Source organism: Nycticebus coucang, chromosome 9 (assembly GCF_027406575.1).
Source record: "Nycticebus coucang isolate mNycCou1 chromosome 9, mNycCou1.pri, whole genome shotgun sequence".
Lineage (NCBI taxonomy): Eukaryota > Metazoa > Chordata > Mammalia > Primates > Lorisidae > Nycticebus > Nycticebus coucang.
The window spans coordinates 23,207,073-23,234,634 of record NC_069788.1 but is presented as its reverse complement, the minus strand read 5'-3'; the positions used below and the strand labels follow the sequence as shown (position 1 = coordinate 23,234,634).

At 37.9% G+C, this 27,562-nt stretch overlaps 1 protein-coding gene across 3 annotated transcripts in view; it reads left to right on the top strand.

The window, feature by feature from the left end:
- Window positions 1–208: 208 nt before the first annotated feature.
- The window catches only part of ZNF451 (zinc finger protein 451), an 87,653-nt gene continuing 60,299 nt past the window's right edge, over window positions 209–27,562 (top strand). Inside the window, exons 1-4 of one of the 3 annotated variants that reach the window (XM_053600942.1) lie at window positions 209–468; window positions 1,002–1,085; window positions 8,645–8,725; window positions 10,474–15,297. In XM_053600942.1, coding sequence (XP_053456917.1) covers window positions 448–468; window positions 1,002–1,085; window positions 8,645–8,725; window positions 10,474–11,970 — 1,683 coding nt within the window. In that variant the 5' untranslated portion in view covers window positions 209–447 and the 3' untranslated portion in view covers window positions 11,971–15,297. Of the gene's footprint in view, window positions 469–1,001; window positions 1,086–8,644; window positions 8,726–10,473; window positions 15,298–27,562 lie in introns of those variants that run through there. The other 2 variants (XM_053600939.1, XM_053600940.1) reach the window with 2 other exon arrangements.

The window sequence follows — 27,562 nt, the reverse complement described above, 5'->3', positions numbered from 1 at the left end:
TCCTCCACAGGCTCCCCCGCCTTCCCTGCGCGGCTCTAGCCAACCCGACCTCGCCTCCCGCCTGCTGCGCGGAGCTGCGTCGGCTCGGCGGGACGCATGCGCCTTCCCTCGGGGTGCTTTCCGTCCCTTTCCGCCCGGGCGCTGGGCGGTCTCGGGGCCGACCCGGACTACCCTTCCCACCATCCCGCGCGGGGCGGAGGCAGGCCCGGAGTGTGCCAGGGAGGCCCCCGGGGGTAGCGGGCCAGTGAGGGCAGCGCCTCCTTTTGAAGCGGTTTTGCGTCTGTCGGCTGGTGGCGTCGGTGCTCACGCAGGGGCGGGTCGCGGTAGCGCCAGGCTGTGCAGGGCGGGAAGGGCAGTCGTGGCGGCGACGGCGGGAGGGACAACAGCGACGGCGGCGGCGGTGGCGGCGGGGACGGCGCTGGTGCTGTCAGTTAGGCCGTCGGAGCAATGGGAGACCCGGGGCCGGAGGTGAGTCCTCGAGCGTCGGGCCTGGCGTTCTCACGGTCGGACCACGAAGGGTTTTGTGTTTTCTCCGTCCTGAGGCCCGCTCCTCGGCCGCGGGACGATACCTCCGGGGCGTCTCGGGCCGGGCCCAGCTTTCGGGCCTGGTGCGCGTCTGAGCCCGGAGCCAGCGGCAACAATGGCCGCCCGGCGGCCCCCGGCCCCCCGCACGGACCCCTGGTTGTCGCTGCTGTGCCAGGGGCAGCGACATTTTAAGACAGCATTGCCCTTGAGTAACGAGCCTGCACCCCTCCGCCTCCTGGAGCAGGTAGGGGAATTCTGAGAGGCTGGGGACTTTCTCTCAACGTTGGGTCTCTGCAGCCCCACGTACGCCGTGGCATATCGGACCCCATCTAGTTGTGTTCTTGTGGGGTCTGCGTGAAATTGTGGTGGGTTAGTTTTCCTTGAGAGCCCTTTGTTTTAATCGTTCCTTTTGGAAAAGGTCTCTTCCCACAAGTACGCGGCTGAATAGATAAGCATGTTTTGGCTTATTTTTGTAGATAATAGAATCTGTCCCTCCAGCTGGGCCTGAGGCATCTGAATCAACAACGGATGAAAACGAAGATGACATTCAGTTTGTTAGTGTAAGTAGCAACTGAGAATCGGTTTTTCCCAGAGTCAAAGACTATGGTAAGCCATTATGTGTTATACCTCACCTGGTGGTCCATCATTCAGCAAGTATTTGTGAATGTCCGATCCGTACTAGACAGACACTGTGGAGCAGGGCACAGGTCGGGCAATTCACCCAAAGAGGTATCTGAGCCACCACCGTAGCCATCACAAAGAGGTTGCCCGCAGGTACGTGTTGTGCACATAATCACGCCTCTCCTGCTTCATTTAGAGCCATTTTATACTGAAGACAAAATTCTGGTCTCTGAGTCTCTGTTTTGAATTGGGGCAAGGGTATCTTCTAAAAGGTGACATAGGAAAGGGTTGCTGTTGATAAGGAAGTAGGAAATAAGGGTTGTAGGAACACAAGATCTTAGTGTTCTGTAGCTTCACAACATGAAAGCAACTAGGTTGAAGATTCCACTGACCTCTGAGATCATTATGATTAGGCCTGGTACAATAGTTGATGCTCTTAATGAGGAATTGTGTATCACTAAGAACATGTATGTTTTTGTTTTTTTCTCCTGCTTTATTAAGTGCAGACAGGCAGATTCCTGGCCCCACTCCAGACCTACTGAATAGGAATTTCAAAGTGGGGGTTAGGAATCTTCATTTTGGAACAAATGTGGATTCATGTGGATCTGTGGACACTTTTTGCATAGTATTGATTTCAAAATGAAAGGGAGCGTTGTGATATATTTTGAGATTATTTTTATCCATAACTGGTAAAGTTTTGGAGACTCTGCTTAAAGTGGTATATTTGTTAGCTAGAGAATATTGTAGTAAGTTGTAGTTGGTTTTAAAGTTGTATAATTTTTCTTTGAGTGTCCATCTGATGTGGATTTGTGGGGTTTCTACAACTGTGTGAAAATGATTATTAAACAAAATTAAACCCAACAGTAGAGTTAACATGGTGATCCATCATTGTATGGTATTTTAATGGATTTGTCTAGAAGCCCTTCACAGATTGTTTTCTTGGCTTTCTAACCCCATTGCCAGTGTATATTCAATTATGTCTTCTTTATTTTTAGTTTTTAAGTAAATGTGGTGGAGGGTGGAGATGAATTGTATCTTCCTTCACTGTGGACTGAAGTATGTTTGATAACAGGGTTCTGTAGCTCTTTAGGACAAATATTTCAGGTTCTCCCTGAAGCTTTGTATGTTTGTGAACAGAGTGTCTGTAGATTATGTTTCACAGAAATGGGAGTAGGAATGACCCACTTCCTTATGAACAATGGTCCGTCCTTTGGGAAACACAGGTAGAATCTCTTAATATTTGAAAAATGTTTTGTTGAAGAATTGCAGTGTAGCTTGTGACTGGTGAATATAGGCTTAGAAATAGGTTTAAAAGTAGTCTTCTCATTTAAATTTTATTTTAAATGTAGAGAAACAATTCTGTCTTTGCATGAAAAATAAGGAATGTTAAATCAGTGTCTATTCCAGTCGATACAACCTCTTATATTTATCCCTGTTTCCAAATAAATGTTCAAAGATATGATGGCTCCAAATGGAGAAGTGAATTTACATGCTTTAAATGCAATTACAAGAAGAAACCTGTTAAACATTTTCTTTGCCTTTAGTTGGTACCACTTAAATGACAATGGTAGCTTAATTCTATTTTAAAATACCTTCAGAGACAGAATCTTCTTTAACCTAGTCCTACAGCGTGACTCCTCCAGGTAATGCCTTTTCGGTAAAAATGAAAAACAGTTCTATTCTTGAGTTCTTCTTGCGTACAAAAAGAGCATTATGATGTCATTTCTTGATTTACTCTGGTTTGGATATCTTAATTCTTAATAATCTGAATTTCCTTCCTTTAATCCACATGATGGTATAGCAGTTTGATTTACAAAATACAGAACCTGAACCAAAGACTCTGTAAAGGAATGATAATAGATGTGAAGATGCAAAAATGAGCCCTTTTATTTAAATTTTATTGAAACATATAGATAAGTACATGATTCACAAGCGTATTGTTTACTCAGTTTTTTCAAAGTCAATGCACCTGAGTAAACAGCATCAAAATCAAGAAAGAATGTTACCGTAACAAAAACTGTTCATTTAGGTCTGTTACATTTTCTGTTTAGTTTAGTAAAATCGAGCCTTTAGTCAACTATCATCTTTATGTCTTTATTTTTTTGAGACAGAGTCTGGCTTCATAAGTCACACAACCTCTAACTCTTGGGCTTATTCTCTTGCCTTAGCCTCCTGGTTAGCTGAGACTATAGGCGTCCACCAAAATGCCCAGCTATTTTTAGAGACAGGGTCTCGCTCTGGCTCAGGCTGGTCTCGAACCTGTGAGCCCACACTTGCCTCAGCCTCCCAGAGTGCTGGGATTATAGATGTGAGCTACTGCGCTGGCCTTTATGTCTTTTTTTTTTTCTGGGGCCTTGCATTTTATTTTTATTTATTTATTTATTTTTTTATTGTTGGGGATTCATTGAGGGTACAATAAGCCAGGTTACACTGATTGCAATTGTTAGGTAAAGTCCCTCTTGCAATCATGTCTTGCTCCCATAAAGTGTGACACACACCAAGGCCCCTGGCCTTTATGTCTTTATTTGAAACTGCAGATATTTTATCTGATTTACTTCCAAAAAGCTGTTTTACTTAATAGTCGATGATGTGATTATACATAGTACTAGTCTAGACATAAAGCCAAGATTATTGACACAATGTGGAATCATTGAAAATGTGAGAGTAGTCAAGACATGAAAATAGAATTTCATAAACAACTTCAGGAGCATGTAAGTAGAGTATTAATACTACAGCTGCAGTAGAAGGAAGCTAGAGAAAAAATGAGAGTCTCCTTTCACTGTATGTCCTGGGGCTATAATTTGTGCACTAAATAAAAATAGTAATGAGGCTCACAATATGAAAAGCCATGAGTTAAGTACCTTAGAGCTACTAAGATTAATTGGAAATAAATCCTACCCTTGTATCAGTATATTGATATGGATGGTGAGATAGGAGATGAGAAATGTGCAAGTAGTTCTTATAGATAGTATAAAGTTCTTTTTTTTTTTTTTTTTTTTTTTTGTAGAGACAGAGTCTCACTTTATGGCCCTCGGTAGAGTGCCGTGGCCTCACACAGCTCACAGCAACCTCCAACTCCTGGGGCTTAAGCGATTCTCCTGCCTCAGCCTCCCGAGTAGCTGGGACTACAGGCGCCCGCCACAACGCCCAGCTACCTTTTTGGTTGCAGTTTGGCCGGGGCCGGGTTTGAACCCGCCACCCTCGGTATATGGGGCCGGCGCCCTACCAACTGAGCCACAGGCGCCGCCCCATATAAAGTTCTTTTATAAAAAGTCCATATGTTAGAAAAAAGGACATGAAACTTGATTATTTTGGTATAAGTAGTACGTATTCTTACGTATTTAAGAGGGTATTTTGAACAAAAGAAAATTAGGAAAGTGAGAAAACGAATGATTATTTATTGTAATTCTGGAAAATAAGGTGTTTTTTAAGTGGAGAGAGAATATGTGAGAAGGTATAGATCTTTAATGCTGTACTAAAATTTAAGTATAAAGCAGGCATTTTTGAATCATTTGAAACTTTTGAGCTGGGTGGGACTGAAGAAGTAAACAATGTCCCTAACTTTCCTAGCTAGGAAAAAATGTGAATTATTTAGAGTTTTGGATTTATGCTCAAATCCATCTTCTGTGTTTGTATTGGCATATGATATCTCTTTGTTGCTAGTAGGAAATTGGTATTTTGGCTTTGAGAAGTGGTTTTCTAATAACAGGAATGAAAGCTTTTGGTTTCATTAAAAAAATCTATTTTTTAAACTTAGAATATTAATTCAACTGCATTTCTGCACTGTCTTGCTGTGCTTGTGCTTGTGGCTCTGGCCTTAAATTGTGTAGCATTAGGAGTGGCATTCTTTGATTTTTGTTATTGGTACAAGAAGGGGTGAGAATGATGGTTTACTAGTTGATGGATAGAGCATATTGACATAAAATACCTTGTAGTTGGAGGATCACGTGTATTTCCATTTAGTAAAGATATAAGTAGTAATTATAAATATTCGTTGTGTATTTGTTTGCATTATATAAACATTGCTTCTTTTGAGGATTTGGTAACTTTTAGCCAACATTAAGAAATATTCAGAGGTGAGAGCAATAGCAGGTAGTCCTTTTTATCTTATTGAAGGAAGAAAAAATGTGTTCTCTCATAAACTTAGATAATAAACATGGATTATAAAATAGTATTTATTTTTTTGTAGTTTTTGGCCTGGCTGGGTTTGAACCTGCCACCTCTGGTGTATGGGGCTCGCGCCCTACTCCTTTGAGCCATGGGTGCCGCCCAAAATAGTATTTATTCTTTGAACTACCTCAGAATTATAGTGACCACACAGCCAATTGTGTTTTTAGAGATCCAGGTGTGTATCAGTCAGTTTTCTCATCTGTTAGATGGGATAATAGTAATAATTCATATCTTACTATGTAAAGCAATTGTGAGGATTAAAAGAAATAATGTACGTGAAAAGCTTAGCACAACGCATAATAGAGAGCTAATTATTAATAGTAAAATAAACGGCATGCTACATCTTTTAATTCCTTGAATTCATTATGCTGAAAGTTTTTCCATATCAACTGTGAATATTAGAAAAAGTACACACTATTTATGTAAGTAATCTTTTCCTTGGAGGTACTTTTCTTATTTTTCCACTTAAGTCTGTTTGCCTTTTTGGTGATAATCTAATATGGTTCCCCTTCTCATCCTACCACTCTATCACTTAAAATCTCAGTAGTTATTTTTTGAATGAATATTCTTAATGTTTTTTCTCAGTGTTAGATTTTCTATCCTGATTCTTTTTTATTCTTCTCTTAGTGTGAATCATGTGAAATTGTTCTTTTGAAGTTCAAAAATGGTTGTTTATCAGTCTAGTGGTAAATTTTTGATAGTTTTATCTCATCTTCCCATGTTCCTGCCCTTTCTACAGCTGCTTTTTAATCCTATTTGTGGCCATTTTCCTTATCATTCTGTTTTTTCCTCCATGTTTTACTTTTTGATTTATGTCCTGTCACCTTCCTTAATCTCCCTCTTTTCTTACCTACTCTGTTTATGGGGACTCTGCTCCTGCCTTTGTCCATTTCTGGTTACCTATGGGCTTTCTTGGTTTTCTATTTCTGTGGGCCTATTCCTTAATACACATTTCTTTTTTTTTTTTTTTTTGTAGAGACAGAGTCTCACTTTATGGCCCTCGGTAGAGTGCCGTGGCCACACACAGCTCACAGCAACCTCCAATTCCTGGGCTTAAGCGATTCTCTTGCCTCAGCCTCCCGAGTAGCTGGGACCACAGGCGCCCGCCACAATGCCCGGCTATTTTTTGGTTGCAGTTTGGCCGGGGCCGCGTTTGAACCCGCCACCCTCGGTATATGGGGCCGGCGCCTTACCTACTGAGCCACAGGCACCGCCCAATACACATTTCTTAAAGAGAGTAAACTGAGGTGATTATATCAGTGTGAAAGCTGTTTCATTTTTATCTACTTTACCTTCTTGTATTAAGCGTAGGATTGTGACAATCTTACACCTAGGGGTAAGTTTTAGTCTTAAAATAGGCAGCTCAGCTTTATGTGGGCAGAATATCTGTTGCCCTTTTCCTTTCTTTTTATTTTCATCTTTACAGCTTGAGCAAAACTCTTAATTCCTTTATTGCAGATTCCTGCCCAGAAGTTTGCCCTCTGTTTTTCTTTTTTTTGTCTGAGACAGAGTCTCACTATGTTGCCCTTGGGTAGAGTGCTATGGCGTCATAGCTCACATCAACCTCAAACTCTTGGACTTAAGCGATTCTCCTTCCTCAGTCTCCCAAGTAGCTGGGACGACAGGCTATTTTTTGTTGCAGTTGTCATTGTTTAGCTGACCTGGGCTGGGTTCAAACCTGCCGTCCTCAGTGTTTGTCGCTGTGCTATGTTTGCTGAGCCTTGCCCTCTGGTTTTATCTTGGTGTCTGGATCACTACTCCCAAAGGATAGCAGCTCCCTTATTGGATGGAAGTCCTAGCGGAAAGAAGGGGATCATTAACTAGATCTTAGCTTCTGTTCCTTACAGTCATCCTTCCTTAAGAAATCTTTCCCTCGGCTACATTTCTTCTCCTGTGTTCCTTTCTTTCCATTTCCAAAATACTAGATTGCTCAAAATAATAATTTTTTTTTTTTTGAGACCAGGTCTCACTTTGCACCCTCAGTAGAGTGCTGTGGTGTCCTAGGTCATAGCAACATCAAACTCTTGGGCTCAAGTGATTCTCTTGCCTCAGCCTCCCAAGCAGCTGGGACTGCAAGCATACACCATGACACCCAGATTTTTTTTTTTAAGAGATGGCATGTCACTCTGGTCTCGAGCTCCTGAGCTCAAGCAATCAACTGGCCTTGGCCTCCCAGAGTGCTAGGATTACAGGCTTGAGCTACCACAAGAATCATCCTTGCTAATGGCCTTTTCTACCTCATTCTCTATTTGATTTTTTAGAGCCTTGCTTCTATGCACCTTACTTTGTTGAAAATTTCTCTCTCAAAAGCATTTTGAAATGTCTGGTTGCCAAATTCAGTGGCATTTTCTTGGGGCTCCATGTTTTTTGGTCACATTTGGCATTGACAACTTCTGTTGAGGCAATATTGTAGTTAACCAGTTCTAGAGTTTAGTCTTCTAAGGGAACAAATCCCTCATCTTTATTTCCAGGTATATTCATACTCCCAGATTAAAGGCCTGCATTTCCAGCTGTCTAGTGGATAACCTTCTGTGCACCACTGGTACTTAAACCTCATTATGTGTAAAAGAATATCAGCTTTGTTGCTGTATTCCAAATTTATACTAATGGTATTAGTATTCTACTAGTCATTGGAGCTTAAAACCTCTGAGACCACTGTGGCTTTTAGGTTTTATTGTTTTTCAGTAGCCAGTGCTTTTTAGTTTTCCATTTTACCCATATTCTCTTGAATATATATTACCATACACTTCTTGCCATCACTAAGTTGTCTGTCTTGATGAGTTAGTTACATAGCTTTTCCCACTCTCCATACTGTGCTGTGTGATTAATCTTCTTGAAGCACAGCTCTCATAATGTTACTCTCATCTTAGTATTATTGATTGATTTGCTTTTTCCTGTTAAGTAAAATCTAGGATTTTAAGCATGGCATTCAAGAAAATAAGCATGAATAGATGGAAAGAAATAATGGGTTTGATTATTGACTCTATAGGGGTAGAAGGTGAAGCAGACTGTTAGTCAGACTATCCTTGCTGAAAAAAAATTGGATCATAATATCCGTATCCTTGTAGCGCTATTCCTGTATTAATTTTCCTTTCCAAGCCATTGATAGGGCTGTAATATTCTACACGGGTTTAAATTCTTCCTTTTAGGCCTTATCGTTCCTTTTGTATTCTGAATATTTTTATTTATTTATTTTTTTGTTACTGTCTAAATCTTCCTTTTCAGAGGAATTATTGCCAATCTCAACCAAAATATATATATTGTTTTAAATGCTAGTTTGGTTTAAATAGCTGTTTATGACTTGTAAATTTGTTCATTTCTTTTATAGGAAGGACCATTAAGACCTGTTCTTGAATACATTGATCTGGTCAGCAGTGATGATGATGAGCCTAGCACCTCTCATAGTGATGTAAGTACATTAATTTGATTTGCATTTCTTGTGTCAGTTAACAGATACTTCTTAAAAGAGTTATCAAATCAGGGTGGCGCCTGTGACTCAGTGAGTAGGGTGCTGGCCCCATATACCGAGGGTGGCGGGTTCGAACCTGGCCCCAGCCAAACTTTAACAAAAAGATAGCCAAAGATAGGCGTTGTGGCGGGCGCCTGTAGTCCCAGTTACTTGGGAGGCTGAGGCAAGAGAATCACCTAAGCCTAAGAGCTGGATGTTGTTGTGAGCTATGATGCCACAGCACTCTACTGAGGGTGACAAAGACTCTGTCTCAAAAAAAAAAAAAGAGTTATCAAATAATGATGACTGTGTTTATGAGCTATAGTGCTTTAGAGAGTGTCCCATTTCTGTTAGAACGGGCCGTCATAGGTAGTCCAGGGTTCCTTTGCTCAGAACATCTCCTACTTTCAGTTTTGTTCTTTGAGTGTGTGAAAAGATAACATGACTCTGGGACCTGTTAAGCCTTAAAGGTAATATCTGATAAAAGGGAAATGGAATAAAAACTGCAAGCTTTTTGGCTCCTCTTTCCTTTTTCCTTTCCTATACTCTGCTCAGGTACCCTATAGAACTGGATCCTTTGAATCCAGAACCATGTGACCACAGAAAATTTATTTTATCTTGGAGGAACCTGTAATGATCCTTTAGGAAATGGAATGTGGGGAAGGGTTTATTATATGTGCTATATTACTTTTAGTCATCATCCCTTTAGGGTTTATTATATATGCTATATTACTTTAGTCATCATCCCTTTAAACTCCTCTTTCATCACACACATTTGGAGTTATCTCAGTGGACTGGTTGTGGGTTTGACCCTTAACCCCAAAACTCCCTTACTTTGAGAATTGAACTAGTTAAGCCCTTTATAGCAATCTTGCTTTTTATTTATCTTTGCCTTAGCCCAGACTTCTTCTGATGGGCTGTTGTCTTGTTGGATTAAAGAACACCTGGCTCTTGTTCCGGTGGCTAGAGAGCTTCTTGCTCTATGATGTAGTGGATTGAGACTTGGACATGGAATCAAAATATTTGGGTTTGAGTCTCAGCTTTAATCTTTACTAATTCTGTGACTTTGGATTAATTAATTAACCTTTTAATCTCAGTGATACCTACCTCACAGGGTTGTTGTGAGGATGAATGAAGTAACAAATATGTAAGCTTCTTAACTAGAAACTGTGAAGTAGGACTGTAAATTAGAAAGTTTTGTTATTCATGGAGAGTGAATGACAGAGTTTTTAAAGGGACTTAAATGAGTTTTAGATATTTTTTCCTCTTAGTGGAATTTTCCTTAAGTTCTCTCTGCCATTACTAGCTTATACTTGTTGATATACATATAATGAATGGAATTAGTTTTTCTTTTATTAATTGTTATCAGTGGTTTTACCACCTTTTCTTATCCTAGCACAAGACCAAGCAGCAGGCCAGGATAGCACTACTTGAACTGAGCTTGTTTTTACTTTTCTCTTTTTTCATAAACATAGTCTCAAAGACTAATACCAGTAGTTGATGTTTGGGTTTTTGGGGTAATAAAGCTTGTGAATTTGACTTCTTGATTCCTTTGCTGACCTTTAGTGGATTACATCTTTCACTGTTAATTATAATAATTTAAAAATTGAGTTCTACTTACTGGACATGCATCTCTGCACTTGAAAGTTAACATATTAAAAGCATATTTTTTTTCTTCCTTGGTTTTCTTGTTCATGTGGATAACCCAGAGAATGCCTGAATCTAAGGTGCCATCCTCTGAGAGTCATCGCCCAGAAATGTGCTCTAGCTGCAATGTTCCTCTTATCATTGGAGACAGCAGCTCCTCCTCTGGGAGTTGCTCCAGCAGTCCACAAAGGATAGTTTCTCAACCGTCCTCTGTTGAGAATCCATTGGAGAACCAGAAAAATGATCAAAATAATTCAGATATTAAAATTTCTGAGACAGAGACACTTAAATCATCACAAAATTATCAGACACTGCATTCATCTCCACTTTTGGTCCCCCAGGAAACTCTGACCTCTTCTGAGGTCAAGGAGGATTTACCTGTAGAATCTTCTTCAGCTACACAGAATGGACAAGATGCCATCCTCTATCTCCAGACACAGGTAGCTGAGATGTCTCGAGTGATACGTGATCTGCAGTCCAGGAGCTGTTTTAGATTTCATCATTCTAGGCCAAGTGAGAACTCCTCCATTCCTTGGGACATCTCCACCTCTAAGGAAGAAAATTTATCCACAGTTGAAGAAGAAACAGATTGCAAATCTCCATCAGCTGATGACAAAGGGCAGCCAGCTGATCCCAGCCAATCTAGTTTCACAGGTCTTTTGAAGAGAATGGAACAAAGAGGTGTCATAAAGAGAGTAACACTACAATCTGAAACAGAATCATGTGAAGGGAAGCCTGAGTGTGTGACCTCTAAAAAACGATTAGTTCCTCCACTGCATCCTCTTCTGAGGATTGCCACCACTGAGGTTTTTAAAGATCCTGCTGATTGCCATCCTTCTTCCTTCATGGGACACAGGGTATATCCTGTGGCCAAGGATACATCTCCTTTTCAACCAAATCCACCAGCTGAGGGCCCCATTGTAGAAGCGTTAGAGCACAGCAAAAGAGGAAATACAACCTCACCTCTGGATGCTACCTCAAAAGAAATGGAAGTCATGGGTTGTAGGTTTTACCATGCTGCCTCCATTGCAGCTCGGGCTGCTAGCTACATGGCCTATATGACTCAATATCAGCGTAAACTCTGGGAAGACATGGAAGATCTGGTCCATGACCCAGAGTTTGATCGTGGAAAAGCAAGATGTATAATATCTGATGGTATGGATGCAGGCCTTTGGCAGCTTTGTACTACTAGGGACATAATGGACTCTGTAGTTAGAGTTATGGCCATGGCAGTAGACTACAGAAGGCAAGCCTGGCTCCGACTTACATCTCTCACTAAGAAAACCCAGGAGAAGATCTCTCATTTGCCCTTTGATGGTTCTTCCCTTTTTGGACAAGATGTAAAAGCTGTTATTGCAGAAGAAAACAGTATAAAAGAAAATGACTATAAAGATCACAATAAATATTATAACCAGCATCGTTATTTTTATAGTCATGACCAGAAAGCACATTATCATAATAGAGGATACTCCAGAGGGGATTGGTACAAACCTCGAAACCACCCTTATAGATACAGAAAGAAGGGAGAGTCTCCAGAACGCCATGGGTACAAGAATTGATAACCTGTTCAAGTTCAGCAGACTAGTCATCCAAGATCCTAACTATTTACTTGTTCATTCACAAACAGGATCTACAGGTAGGAAGTTACCTCAAAAACTAAATGCATGTCTGGAGTGACCACAGCTGACATTTGAATTCTAGACTTCTGGAATGAAGTATATGAATAATAGAGTTATTCTTTATTGGCCAAGTGGGCGGTGGAGACTTTCTTGTAAGGAAAGTTGGACAAAGGTTTGTTCATTATTTCTGGTCCGAATAAGTCCAGAGGAAGGCACTCAGGAATCTGAATCCTCTTGTGTTTAAAGAAAAATACATAAATTTGTTCCTCAGGAAAATCTCATTGGTAAACTGAGGAGTGACAGCTTATGGATCTAGAAATAACCTACTATTTACATCTCTTTACTAAAACCAGAAGTAAATCCTTCATTTTAGGTCATCATTGCTTCCTTGTTTGGGCTTCAGCTTGACAGATCTTCACAAAATGACAAATCTTGAATGTTAATAATCTCTTTACATCAAGATATCAGTTCACAGGAGTTCACAGTACTCTCAAGCTCTGTAAGACTTCATAATTGGCCATGAAGCTTTGTGTCAATTGGACTTCAAATCAAATTTTGCCAAATACTGTTTGCTTCCACTTGGAATGGCTAGATGTCACAGGTCTATTGTGGACACCAGATGGAAAAAAACTTTCCAATGTTTCTGTAGAAATTTTCACAACAGCTATCTTCATCAACACTCTGATGGGCCACATACCATCACCACTCATAAAGCTACATGTGAGAGAATACTTTATTGTAATCAATCCTAATAGTCTTTGATCTATCAAGCTCTCACCTCAACAAGCTAAGAGACCCAGTAATGGTTGTCTCACGCTATAACCTAGGCCTTTCACCAAGATGGCCTTCTTAAACCCACCTTCTTAAACAGTTGTTTTGAGCTTGATAATACATCACACTCTAAATAAAAGAAAGGTATGCACATCAGTACCCTGGAAATAAAGGATGCTGTTCACATCATTCAGGCATGCAAATCTGAAGTAGCAAGAATTCCAAACATGCCTGACAATCTGGTCCCCTTAATTGTCATAAATAGGGTGCCATCATTCTAGATTTTATCTAGAAGTCCTTAAGGTTTAAAGCATATCTGTGGATGTGTTGAAGAGAACAAGCCACAAAGTCTGTTTCTGGATGTCTGTTTCAGTGATGAAATTAATTTTTGAAAGGCTGAAATCAAAACTTCTGTGACATGTTCCTGGTTAATTGGTCATTTAATCTAGTCAGACTCTTCACCATAAGAGACGGCTTTGGCTCCCACTTGGTCCCAGTAATAATTTTCCGCCATACTGGAACTGGCAGCAGATACCTCAGTCATACGTCCTACAGTATCTTCTCTTTAATCTCGAGGTAGTGGCTGTGTGGTGTATTAGCACTTAGATCCTCATCTTTATAGCATGACTTTAGGAATGGAGAAAATGTCAATTTGGAGGGGTCTAAATATAACACCTAGTATTTGCTTGGCAGCCAAAAAAATTGTTTTTTAATTGACATAATTCTGTAACTTCTGCCCTTTTTATCTGCTTGATTAAAGTGTTTTAGTACTCTGTTAGTATAATATGGCACTATTTTAGAGTTTATGTGGTTTCTGTTCTTGCTATGGTTCTTCTACAGTGGTGATTGACATTTTCCCTGGTGCCCCGCTTTTTAATAGTTTATTAGAAGCTTGTTTCTCCTTCCTATCATAACCATATGAGGCATCATTTTTTTAAAATTTACTCTTCTTCCTCTCCCTACTTTTGCTGTAGAGGTTGAAGGCGCAAATTTCCCTCCTTGGAAACAGTTCTTTTATTTTGTCAGATAATTTCAGGGTACCATATTGGTCATATTTGTCCTATTTGGAGAATGAATCTGAAATATTCTTAATTAAGGAGATAATTTCACAAATTTTGCAAAGTCATTGCTAGAATTAATATTTACCTTATTTTTTCTGTGTTTTCCACAAAGTTTTATTTCTACTTCTTTAAGTCCATGCCCATGCTCTACAAATGTCTTTCAAACTTAACTGTGGAAGAGTATCAGTTCCCTGAAAAGAGCAAAGGCCTGAGAAATCAGACATAGATTTTTGTAGCTCATCAGGAGTATGTACCAATCAAGCAAGTTTCATGTGCCCTTGACATTGGTACTATTGTTTTCTTCTGTGAAAGGATCAGCCAGTAGAGAACTCAATAGATAGAAAGACCCTGAAAATGTTTTGTTTTACACCTAAGTGTTCTTGACCAGCTAGGGCCACTTCCAACTCTTCCTGCTTTTCCATTTCTTCTCTTTTCCTTCCCTGAATTTAGGTACTAAGTCACAATCCTGATGATTTTTGAAATACCCTTATTCTTCAAAAATTAAACAAAAATAAGTGATGCTCAAAGACATGATTCTCTGAAACTACTTTGATACATCCACTTAACGTGTTCCTTTAAATTGTTGTTAAAAACTGAGTACCTTTACCATTTATAATACAGTAGTATTAGCTGTATTCACATTGTTGTGTAGTTCCTCAAATATTTCTAAGACAGCGTTACTATATTCTCTTTTCCTCTTGTGACATTTATGTTGCTCAATAATGAAGCAAACATAACATTGCTTAACTATACTAATTGATATGTCCAAGTATCTCCAGAGAATTCATTTTTTCCTAAAAGTAAAAAGATACTGGAAAATCATCAAATTGGTGACCAAGTAGTTAGTGTCTGGAAGAATTTGGCAGATGAGTAGGGAGGGGGGCAGAATGCAGTGGAGAGGGAGCAGGTTTTACTAGAAACAATATCTTAACATGTTTATTTTTTAAACATGTTTCTCTGTATATTAAAATCTTTCTCTGCATACTTGAATGATGATGGTGTTATAAAAGTGAAAGTGGAGACTTGGTCTAGGAACATAACCCCTATAGAGTATGGAACTCATAATTAGATAATAAATATTCATATTTTGTCTGCCACAGGCAGAGGCTGCAGCAGAATTCTTTATTAGGCCACTCTCTGATATTTAAATACCTTTAGGTTTTCTCAGAGGCCTTGGAATAGTCAAAAGTTTAATGATTAGGTATTTTCAAAAGGCATGTGTCTAATAACCTTTTCTCTTCGAAATGTTATTTCTTGTCTAAACATAGAATGTATGTTGGGAAATATGATTTCTTGTAGTTACTAATTATTGGGAAATAGATTTCATTGTTATATGAAGTGCCTTTTAAAATTTCTTATTTTTGTTTAAAACTTAAATTTGATGTCTTGCATATATTATGTTATTTATGTGAATTCTGTACTGTAATTTAATCTTGTAGTTTGTTACTTTATCATCTGTAGTATTGCACTATCTAAATGTACTCCTTCTGAATGTTAACTTGTTTATAGCACTGTTGATTTATTTCAGAAGGCTGTAGAGTATACCTCCCTCCCTCTTATTTAATTGACTTCACAGTAGCTCTTTTTAGTTATTAGTAATTAGCCTAGTTTTCTGTGCATTAAAGCAGCCTTTTTTTCTCTCTGTATATAGGTTTTCTGACTGAGTCACTTGTCTCTAACCTTGTTCTTAGCCATGGGAGCACAACTTATATTTGATAAGTAGATGTGTTTACTTGGTTAGAAGAAACAAGGACATTAAAAAATAAAGCAGTATATTTGCTGACACTTTATCTTTTTTTGTAAAGGCTGACAGTCCTTATCAATATAATTACATTTAAACTTTTTTTGTTAAACTGGTAGCTTCTTTATCAGTATAATTCCACTTATTAGCCCTCAAAATGACATTTCGAGGGGTGCATAAACCTGGCTACTTGGATACTATTTAGTACTCTTTATTACTACTACACTAATAATTTACTGAATGAACCTAAGTGACCTGATTGATAATGTCCTTAAGGACCTGATACATCCAGGAAAACCTCTCAGGTACTGTAAACAAGGAGGTTGAAAAAGACATTTTCCAGAATCCCTTCTAATGTCGATGAACATAGAGTTCGTTGACATTCATTATTCTTGAAGATATAATGTAATGACTGGGATCCTGTTGAAGATCTGAAATTATGGATTAGATCTTTGTAGACACAGTTTAAAGATCGCAATAACAGAAAACTTTTTTTTTAATATGAGGCATATTTTGTCCAAGTCTTGCACTACTTAGGTTTTATTGTCTTTTAAAATTTACCATTCTATACTTAATGTTAGTGGCTGGTAGTCTGAAAATTGATGTTCACACCTGTATGCATCTTGTGCATGTTGTTCAATTGGCCAGATTTTCTATATGGTTTTTTTGTTAGTGAATACACAAACCGATTAGTTTTCATTTTTTGCTAAAGAAAATATATAGGTGGGAGTTATCAGTACTGATGACATTACTGTATTGAATGCAAACCTTTTCTGTTATTTTTCGATACAAGGAGTTTTATAAATCATTAAAAATACTCTTTTATGGACTTCCCCTTCCTGGATGAATGGTGATAATATTGTTTTATTAAATCTTTCTTTATAGTGGGGTGTAAGAGATTAAAAATCTTCTAATTAGTGGGATATTTTTGTACTTCATTGTCTTTCATTTGCTTTATTTTATTGTAATGAGAACTTTTTTTAGTGTTTTTTACCATTATGATGTCTTATTACTGGAAATTTTATTTACTTTGGGTGAGGTGTATCTGGAATTGATCAGTCCAACTGTGTCTCTTTTGATGTTATTAGCATATCAGTTATTTTATTCGTTACATTAATCTTTTCTTTCCCTTTATCCATCATCTCTTTCTAAAAGGACGTCTGATCTTCCCCTTGATCACTTTGATGTAGATTGTATTTTTTATTCTACCAGTGTATACTAGCCGGGATTTTGGTGTGGTTTTGTATTTGTATATTTAAATGCCATGTTTTAAGCATTATTGTAAGAGCTTTTCTAGTTTTCCTTAATGTTCTTTTTGAAAAAATATATAGCCAGTTCAGTCTCTCAAACTATACCTTCATCAGTTTTTAATGTCTTATTCAGTGGCTGTTGAACTTTGATTAATTTTTAGTGTTTTATTTAATGGCAGTAGCATTTTCTCATTTGTTCATATTCTTCACACAAATGTATTATTACATATAGTTTATGGTTAGATGCGTCTTATAAAATTTTGAAGCCCATCACCATAGACTTACCTATAGTACAGCTCTAATAATAGTGTATCTTAAATTTAGCCATCTGTAGGTTTTAAGGGCTTTAGCTTTACTGGTTTTGTTGAAATAACTAATAATCTTTCAGATAGTCTGTTGGATTTTCTAAGGACTTGTCAAGAGTTCACCGAGTTCTCAGGTTGTCTGTACTTTTCTTCTAGGTGGAGATCTTTCAGGTTGTATTGTTTTCTAGTATTCTGAATTTATTTAAAATTTTGTTGGTTTTGAATATAAACGTTTTGTATTTGGTAATATTTTTAAAAATTGTATTTTGACCGTTAATGCTTCAAGTATTATTGTTATTGGTACAGTTAGTACAATAACAACTTGTACTTCCTTTAATTGCTTATCACAGCTCATATATGCTGACAGTTCTTGCAAGCATCCTTGCAGTATTGTATCTGCCTTCTTCCTGCCTGGGAAGGCAGTAGAAGAAAGAATAGTTAGTAGTCTTTTGGTAAGACTATCATATGCTATTTTTTCCCCATAAGCTATCATATGCTTTATTACACAAAAGAGTGGCTCTTCACACCATTTAATTTTAAGGGCTACAGTTAGACCTCCTGTTAACTCCCGCTTGTATCTGTGATGGTATGTTGCACACTGCCTTGATTTACAATGTACTAATTGTTAAATAACTCATGTTTATGGTCTCTTGATACCTCTTTTAATTGGTGAGGCAATAGTGATGTGAATGATAGAATAAAAACATTTTTCCAAGTCACTACACACACTTTCAAGTTCTCAGTTCATTTTTTTTTTTTTACATGTTTATGTTAAACTTCCTGCTGTTAGATATGCGGAAGCATTCCTTTCTGCCTTGGGTAGAGTATAGTTAATATATGAGTAGTCTCATTTAGATTCTTAGCATGGGGTTACCTGTGTACTGATCTTTTTTTAATTGCTTATCACAGCTCATATATGCTGACAGTTCTTGCAAGCATCCTTGCAGTATTGTATCTGCCTTCTTCCTGCCTGGGAAGGCAGTAGAAGAAAGAATCTACTTTATAAAGCCTGTATATACTAAGCTCGGTGCTAGTTGCAAGGCACTCTTAAAATAGAAATTCAGCCTTACTTTGCAGATGAGGCAGTGAAATTTAAGTCATTAAGCAACTTCAATTTATATATATACTTTAATAAATGTATACTTCCTTTGTAGTCTCAATTCAACATTATGCTGGGCTGCCTCCCTGTGTTTTTTTCAAAGCCCCACTCAAGTCTTACCTCTATGATAAACTAATTTTACATACACTAATTTTTTTCTCTTCTGAACTTTGTGTTTATGTTGTGTTCTCAACCTTATCCTCTTAGTTCTCTCATAGAGGGTTTTACTGTGCTGGATTATTCATTCTTGGTTCATAGTCATTGGCTTCTGTTTCCATTCATTTGTAGTGCTGATTTAAGTCAGTCTTCTTGCTTTCTTTTTCTTCCGTATTTTTTGTTTATTACACTCATTTTGTTTCAGATGTATACTTAAATTTTTTTATTGGCATCTTGAGGATATTGACTTGCTGGAAGGAAGATGGAATGGTGCAAAGCAGGTGTTATTTGAATTCCAAAGGCCTTGATCTTAGTACCACCAAGTCACTTTTTCTGTAAGCCCTGGTTTTCCTACTCTTACATGAGTTAATATCTGAAACTATTTTGAAAACAGTAAAGCCCAATATAGATCTTTTTTTAGTAACTGTGCTGTTTCTATTCACATTTGTAGGTTTCCTATAACCGTGGGAAGATATTGGATATAGATAGAGAAACATACATTTTGAAATGTATTTAATAACATGTAAATGCTCATTTCATCCATGGGATCATGTTTCCCTTGTTTACAATGTTTTAAGGCTACATACAAGCCTAACACAGAACTAAGTCATTGAAAGGCACATTTAAAGTAAAATGTCTCCATTCTCAAGTATAAGCTAAGAAGTACTCATATAAACAATAAGAAATAATAAAAGAAAATGTAGAATGAAGAGCTAGTGTGTGTAAGTATGTTTATATGATTTGTGATGGATGGTATTTTGTCATATTTTATCTTGGAAGCAATCTTCATTTGTCAAACATCTTTTTTCAATAGTTGCTGTGTGCAGGCAGGCACTGAGAAAGGTGTGGGAAACTGACAGTTAATAAAAGACAGTATATTCTCTCAAGAGAAACACATACTAAAGCAGTGTAATAACTGTCCTGTTTAGCAGACTGCTTGTGGAGATGCTAGAACAAAAAAGAGGGCCATCTAGAGGGGTCAGGGAAGCTTTTCTTAGGTGTGCTTGAGTCTTGGAGGATGATTAGGGAAAAGTTAGTAGGGCTGGTGGAGAAATAGCAACCAGATGATGAGGTGAATCATTGTGAGGAATATCATGAGGTGTGTCTGCTTTCAGAACTATAAGGAATATTCTATAGGAGAGACAAATGAAGGTGATTACGCAGAATAAAGAGGTTAAGGTACTGGTGGATGTGTATTGGTTCCTACATACTTAAAATATACTAAATCTGTATAGCCATTACTTGTAAGGTGATAGAAGTAGTCTGTTTAGAGATTGGTTTGTATCATAGTCCATGATGGACATTTAGAACATTGTATTCTTATTTTCCCCCCCCAACTGAGCCCAAAGAAGGCTCCTAACTGTACGCCTCTGGCCCCAGGGCAGTTCTAAGCAGTGAGAAAGAACTGAGGCGCTGGTAGAGAACAACTTTGAGGATGAACAGGATGATGCCTCTGAAGTGGAATGTGGCATCCCATCATGGGCATGTGATTTCATGCTTCAGGGTCACCTTCCAGAGTGTCCTCACTGTAGATAAAGTATGGCTCGTTTTCCTGTATGTTGAGTTTTAGATAATTTCTGAGTAGACTTGGGAGAAATGAAGATTCTTATAAAAAATGTTGCATCATTTGCATTTAGAGTTGACGTATTGAAGAAGGAACTGTGAACCTGTGTAGTGGTATCACCAGCAGCCCCAAAACACGTTTGGTCAACTTCCTATTTGTTTTTTCTCTTGTTGAGGTTTAATTCCCTGCTGTTGTTGCCGCTTTCCTTTTTGTCTTTTCATCCTTTTTTTTTTTCTGTGCCAGAGGCAGAGCTGTGACACACACAGTTAAAATGTTGTTAACTCCCCTTTGGTTTGTCACAAATTCATATTCAAAGATACTGTGTTTTAAAATTCTCTTAAGTACAAAATTACACAACTTTTTTTTGTCCCGTACTAAAGGAAGATCAAAGTCATTTTCCTAGAAAAGGATTTTTATAGAAATAGATACTGGCAAATTACCCACAAGAAAATACAGGAAGATTCTTATTTAATGGGTTCGGTGGTACTAGCCTTCTTAACTGAATAAAGAACTTTTATAGAATGGGCCATATCTGTGTGTATGTTTTTAAATTTGTTCATATAAAGCTGTTGTTCTGTGTACTTTGTATTTGTAAACAAACATTTCGGGGTGGGAACGAGATTGCTTTGTAAAAAGAGGGTTTCCTGGTTCCAAAGCTTTGCTGCTGGAGATGGTAAATAAATATTGTACTGCTTTGCTGTGTTCATCTCTTCTGCTTTATCTGTATTTGCGCATAAAATTCTTGAGAAAAATTGGTTTTCCAAGTATCATTTGGCATGTGGCTTGAGTTACAAGTGGGTTGAAGGGGTTTTGGTAAACAGAACTTCAGGGGATGCAAACTTCAGACCAAACATGAGACCAAAGCTCTAGAATGGACAATAACAAGCAGGCTTTGAAATGAGTTTGTATGAAGTAATTTGTTTCATAAATATTGTTCAAACTAAATGTACTAGTCAGATGGATAATGTGATGATTTGCAAAGTATTAATTCATTGCACTTTTGCAACTGGTTGTTCTTCTGAGCTTTTTTTTGGACTTTGGGATTCCCTACGTAGAAGATAGTCATCCTCCAGTTGGTGCCCTGCTGGCTCATCAATGCCAGCTGACACACTGGACCTAGACCAACAAATAAACCTCTACCTGCTTTGTTCTGTGGGTCCCTCTCCGTATTTACCCTTCTCTCTCCTATAAATTTTATCTTTCCTTAGAAATGGCTTTTTCAGTATCCAGGAATGCCTTTGGTGAGTCAGATAGGAAACTGGGTTGTTGTGGGCACTCTTTGGGGTTAATAATTGTTTTTGCAGAGTCCTTTCCTCCTAAGTTAGATCACCTTGTGTGGTACATGGAGCAGAATGGTTCCATTTCACAGAGAGGTCCAGTGACTATATTCATATTTCCACTAAAATAATTGTGTAGGAAACGTGAAATTTAATATTTTTTGTTACTGTAGTGCTTTTTAGAGATTAGTAGTAATGATTAAAAAATACAAAAGTGCCTACTCATAAGTCATAAACAGAATTCCACAAGCACCATAGTAAAATGATTTTCTTTGCAAAGCCTTGCTTTTTAATATTGTCTTCCGGAAATTGCTTTGCAAAAACATTTACTCCTTTACTTCTACATTTCCTTTGAGTCGATTTCAGCAAACACTTCTAAATAACTGACTTATTAGCTCATTATGACAATAAGAAGTGAAGCTCAACTTTTGGGTAAAACAGTTGTATGAAAAGCGAAAGATCTTCCTGAATTTAATACTTGAGGATATATATTCATAGAACCTTCATCGAGAAGTTTTTATAAAAAGTTTAGAGCCAGTTTTTGTATGGCATCTAGCTTCTTAAACTATAATATGAATTTCAGGATTACGAGTGGCTCATGCCTGTGATTCTGGCACTCTGGGAGGCTGAAGTGGACAGATAGTGCGAGGTCAGAAGTTCAAGACCAACCTGAGCAGAGTGTGATCCCCTGTGTCAACTAAAAATAGAAAAGTTAGCTGGGTGTGGTGGCTGGTGCTTATAGTCCCAGCTACTCTGGAGGCTAAGGCAGAAGGATCACTTGAGCCCTGGAATTCAAGGTTGCTATTACCTGGGCTGAGGCCCTGGCATTCTAGCTTGGGCGACAGAGTGAGACTCTGTCTCAAGAAAAAGAAAAAAAAAGTGAATTGTTCAAGGAACAGGCATTCGTAGATGAATTTTAAGAGAAAGTTCACCTGTGATTTATGTATTACATTTTGCTGGGGCTGGTTAAGTAGAAATTCAGCTTTTAGTAAAAATGTCTTTCATTGAATAATTAGCTTTCTTTTAAACAAATCTTTTAAACTCACCTAAGAGAACTTACCTTTGTGATTGTAAAGCTAATAATCTTCCTTTTCATATTTATATTTCACACAACTAGAGAAAGATGGGGTATAAATTAGCTGAATAACCTAAAATTCTTAAGTTTCAACCTTTAATTTGATTAAGTGTACTTTGAATATTTTAAATATATTTTAAAACATAAAATCAGTACATGTGTGGGGCAGCCCTGTGGCTCAAGGAGTAGGATGCCAGCCCCAAATACCGGAGGTGGGGGGTTCAAGCCCGGCCCTGACCAAAACTGCAAAAAAATCAGTACATGTGCTTTGGGTTTTCAAGAAGAATCTGTAAAGAAAATTAATAAATTTATGTTTTAGCCAAATGTTTTCCTGGAAAGTGATAATGGTGTTTGGCCTTAAATTTATATAAGAATATTTTCCTGGAAGCTATTAAGCTTGTTGAACTGAGAATGATTGGCCTTAATTCTTGACTAATACGTTTCTCTTAGGTTTGGAAAATAATGTAACCCAGTGATTATGCCTTTAAGGACGAAAATCTGAAAGAAGTTAATTATAGTTTATTAATAGATTATGTTCCTTTTAGATACATTTCTATCTATATTTATGTAGAATAGATGTTAAACATTTTTATAAGGCATAAGTTATAAGCTAAATCTATTCATTATATTCCCAAACCCAAAAGATTGAGATCCTTAACATTTTTTGTCTTTACACAGTCTTGTTCACTAATAATTAAAGTTTTAACAATTTTATTACATATGCTGACTGTAGAAAAATTAGAAAATAGATATAAAGGAAAAAAACCTCTCCAGGTAGAAATAGCCACTATTTAACATTTTTATTTATACCCTTCTAGATTTTAATCTGGGAGGTATTTACTGGATCATTTTCCCTTAACAAATATAAGTGATAAAGAAAGCCATTGAAATGTAAATTTAATGTCACTTCTTTGGTTATTGGGATTTTGTGTCATGTTGCCATTGACTTGCCCATTTAGCAGTTTTGAACACTTTATTTCACAGTAAATCACAGTTTCACAGCATTTAAAACATTTTTTTGGCCATTTCCACAAAAGCAGTTTTTTTTTTTTTTTTTTTGGAGAGACAGTCTCACTTTATAGCCCTCAATAGAGTGCCGTGGTGTCACATAGCTCACAGCAACCTCCAACTCCTGGGCTTAGGCGATTCTTTTGCCTCAGCCTCCTAAGTAGCTCAGACTACAGGGGCCTGCCACAATGCCTGGCTATTTTTTTGTTGCAATTTGGCCAGGGCTGGATTTGAACCCACCACTCAGTATATGGGGCTGGCGCCCTACGCACAGAATTATTAAAAACTTTTAACTGTTTCCAGGAAAACTTGATTCATTAAACTTTATCAGCAAATGACAGTAGTGGAATTCTTGTTGAATGTAATCTTTTATGATTGGGTTTTGTGGATTTTAACCTGGTATTTATGAGTTCATGGGCTGGACTGGTTTGTATTGAAATAGTTTTTGGTCTACAGCAAAAAGAGAAAAGTAAGGGTAGTACAGCTAGTTTGTCACAAGGCTAAATGTGTTCAGTGTGGGAAACTACCAAGGGAAACAAACGGTTAGCCTCAGACTGTGTCCTTGTTCTTCTTATGAAATGTTAACTGTGGATATTAGTTACTTTTTTAAAAATGACCTTACTTGACAAAACCTTATGTCAGATTTTCCTTCTCCTCACCACCTTCTCTCTCCACCTTCTCTCCCCACTTACTGACCTGCAACTCCTGCTACTAGGTGCCATAAGAAAGCCCTTTTCCTGCCCAGTGTGCATCCTATTTCTAGACTTGGAATTTGTGCTGTAACTTACCAAGTAGAAGAAAATAATTCTTTTACCTGTATATGCTTTCATCGACATGTGTACCCCAGTTAACCCAATATTCTGACTTTGTCATTTCTAGGACACATCCCAAATTTGCTTTGTATGTGTTTTTTATCGGGTTTCAGATAAAAATATAAAGAAGAATATTTGAGCCGGGTGTGGTGGCTCATGCCTGTAATCCTAGCACTATGGGAAGCTGGATTGTCTGAGCTCACGAGTTGGAGACCGGCCTGAGCCAGAGCGGGGCACCGTCTCTAAAAATAGCTGGGCGTTGTGGTGGGTGCCTGTAGTCCCAGCTACTCTGGAGGCTGATGCAAGAGGATTGCTTGGATCCAAGAGTATGAGGTTGCTGTGAGCTGTATGATACCAGGGCACTCTACTGAGGGTGACCAAGTGAGATTCTGTCTCAAAAAAAAAAAAAAATGTATTTGAGAATATAAGAATTTTATAGTGTCTGAATCAGAATTTTCCTTTTAATGTCTCCTGCCTTTACAGCATCCTTAATTCTGTGCATTTCTGGATATGGAAAAAAACTGATGCAGAATATGATCTAAAGTATAGGCAAATGGAGGCTCCCATATGCCCTGTGTTTTTCCTAAGGCTTTCCTATGCTCCCTGAAAGTAACTGAGTGAATAGCACTGATAGCTTATTCACTGTCAGTATAAATTCTTTAATATTATTATAAAGAAGTTAGTTCATGATGACCATCGCAAGTACTTTAAGAAGGATGACCCTGAGGATCCTATAGTCCTTACTCTTACCCTGGATTCAGAGCCAATTTACTTCTCTTGCTTGAGAAGTTACATATCTGAAAGGTCGACCTTCATTAGAAAAGCTCTAAAGACCTAAATAGTAATTCAAGGTTATAATTCAAATTATAAGATTTGGAGGATTTGGCAAATTTATCATAAGGAGAATAGTTAGGGAATTTTATTTCTATGGTTTCACGTTAGATTACACATCAGCATTTGGCACTCACAGAATGATAGAAGTTCCCCATGCTAAGAATTAAGTGGCCTTTTAAGCCCTGCAACCCAAGACTTGTGATGGAAAAATATGTGTCAGATACTTATTTTTTCTCTAGTCTTAACTGAAAATACCTTTTTTTATTTTAATTTTTATTATTATTTTTTTATTTTTTAGAGACACAATCTTCACTTTGTCGTCCTCAGTAGAGTGCTGTGGTGTCACAGCTCATAGCAACCTCTAGCTCTTAGGCTTAGGTGATTCTCTTGCTTCAGCCTCCTGAGTAGCTGGGACTACATGCGCCTGCCAGAATGCCTGGTTATTTTTTTGTTGCAGTTTGGCTGGGGCAGGGTGGGTTTGAACCCACCGCCACTACCTTTCTTTGTTTTTGTTTTTGTTTTTGTTTTTGTTTTTTTTCTGTAGTTTTTGGTCGGGGCTGGGTTTGAACCCCCCACTTCCTGCATATGGGGCTGGTGTCCTACTCCGCCACAGGCACCGCCCCCCACCTTTCTTTTAATACAGCAATGTTTCTCATTTTTAAAGTGCTGACGTTAAAATGGCAAAGGTTTCCAAGTTGAAGCTCTTGTTTTTTTCTAGCTACCATTCCTTTTCCTCTACTCCTAGTAGATTGTCTCCCAAATCTGCTTTCAGTATTGATAGCCGGAGTTCCCATTTTTTTTCCTTTTTACTAACAAAGTAGAAACTTTCTCTGTAGTGGGGAAGAGGGGAGTCTAAACTCAGTGTCTCCTGTTTTTAACATTGTGAATCTTTTCAACCCTTCAAAGTCATGAAAGATAATAAACGGATCAGCAGAATTAGTAGAATAACAGAAACATCCTTTTTTTTTTTTTTGCAGTTTTTGGCTGGAGCTGGGTTTGAACCCGCTACCTCCAGCATATGGGGCCAGCGCCCTACTCTTTGAGCCACAGGCGCCGCCCAGAAACATTCTTTTATTGAGATAATATACAGGTTGAGTATCCCTTATCTGGAGTACCTGGCATCAGAAATGTTTTAGATTTCAATTTTTTATTTTGGAATATACGCATACGCTATCAGTTGAGCACCTCTAATTTGAAAATCTGAAATCCTAAATGCTGGGCGGTGCCTGTGGCTCAAGGAGTAGGGCGCCAGTCCCATATGCCAGAGGTGGCAGGTTCAAACCCAGCCCCGGCCAAAAAAAAAAAAGAAATCCTAAATGCTCTAATGAACATTTCCTTTGAGTATCATGTAAGTGCTGAAAAAGTTCTGGATTTGGAGCATTTTGGATTTCCGATTTATGGGTTAGGTGTGCTCAGTTTATGGTTAAATAAAAGATAACGTAGGCTGCTAATACTTTAGTACATAATTTTAATAATTTTAGTACATAATTTTAATAATTTTAGTACATAATTTAATAATAGTACCAATAGGTTTTACTTATTAAACCTTTAAAAGGGGCCTTAGATGAATTTTAGAATTCTAAACAAATGCTTAAATTTGTTTAAAGGGCTGTACAACTTCCTAATGTTCTGAGTATGTTTTGCCAGCATATGAGTATGATTTGAAAGGAGTACAATTTTGAGAATATTCTTACATTTTGTGACTAGCGGGTGACTAAAAATTGTATTGGATCATAGTATAATTGCTATATGTTTCTGAGTTTTAGCTTTCCATCCAGATTATATCGTTAATCAGGGAATCATTATATATGCTTTAAAATAAACTTCAAGAAGAATAAATGTTAAGGAAAGTTTTCCTAAATGAGTATAACTTTAGAGTAATTCAAAGTGGTTGTTTCACTGGGCCTAGGAAAAAGTGAAATGATAGTGGAAGCACCTATTCAAGGGTAGCTCTTCCTCAGTGAGAATTGCCTTAACTTATCTAACACATGGCCTTCTTCCTGCCCCAGAATATTGGGGCAGTGGTAGTGACACATGAGGAGCCAGAAAGACAAAAAAATTCATTTCCTAGTACATGTCTATTTTCAGATGACACCGTATTTAATAATAAAATAATCATAATTTCTCCTTCCTGTCCCTTATATCATTGCTCTCATTCATTTCAAATATACATAAGCATAAATGAGTATTTTTATGTATAGACAGGCTGAGTATACCTAATTAGAAATCTAAAAAGCCCAAAATGTTCCATAATCTGAAACTTCTGAGTGCTGATGTGACATCACAAGTGCATAATGCCACACCCGACCTCATATGACAGGTTGCAATGCAGGTGCACCATGCAGTTTATTCAGTGTTCCCAAGGAATAAAAAAGACCCTCCCAGCCCTCTTCAGCTGCAGTATATCTTCTCACACACACCCATCCTCCCCCCACCAAAAAAAAGTGTTCACAAAGAGTAATAAAATGCAAATGTGCAGGCTAGACATGTCCATGGCATGTTCCCCACGTTGTCCCACATGGGCAAAGAGCTACCCCTTTAGGGTTTGATTTGTTTTTTTTTTTTTTTTTGATTCTATG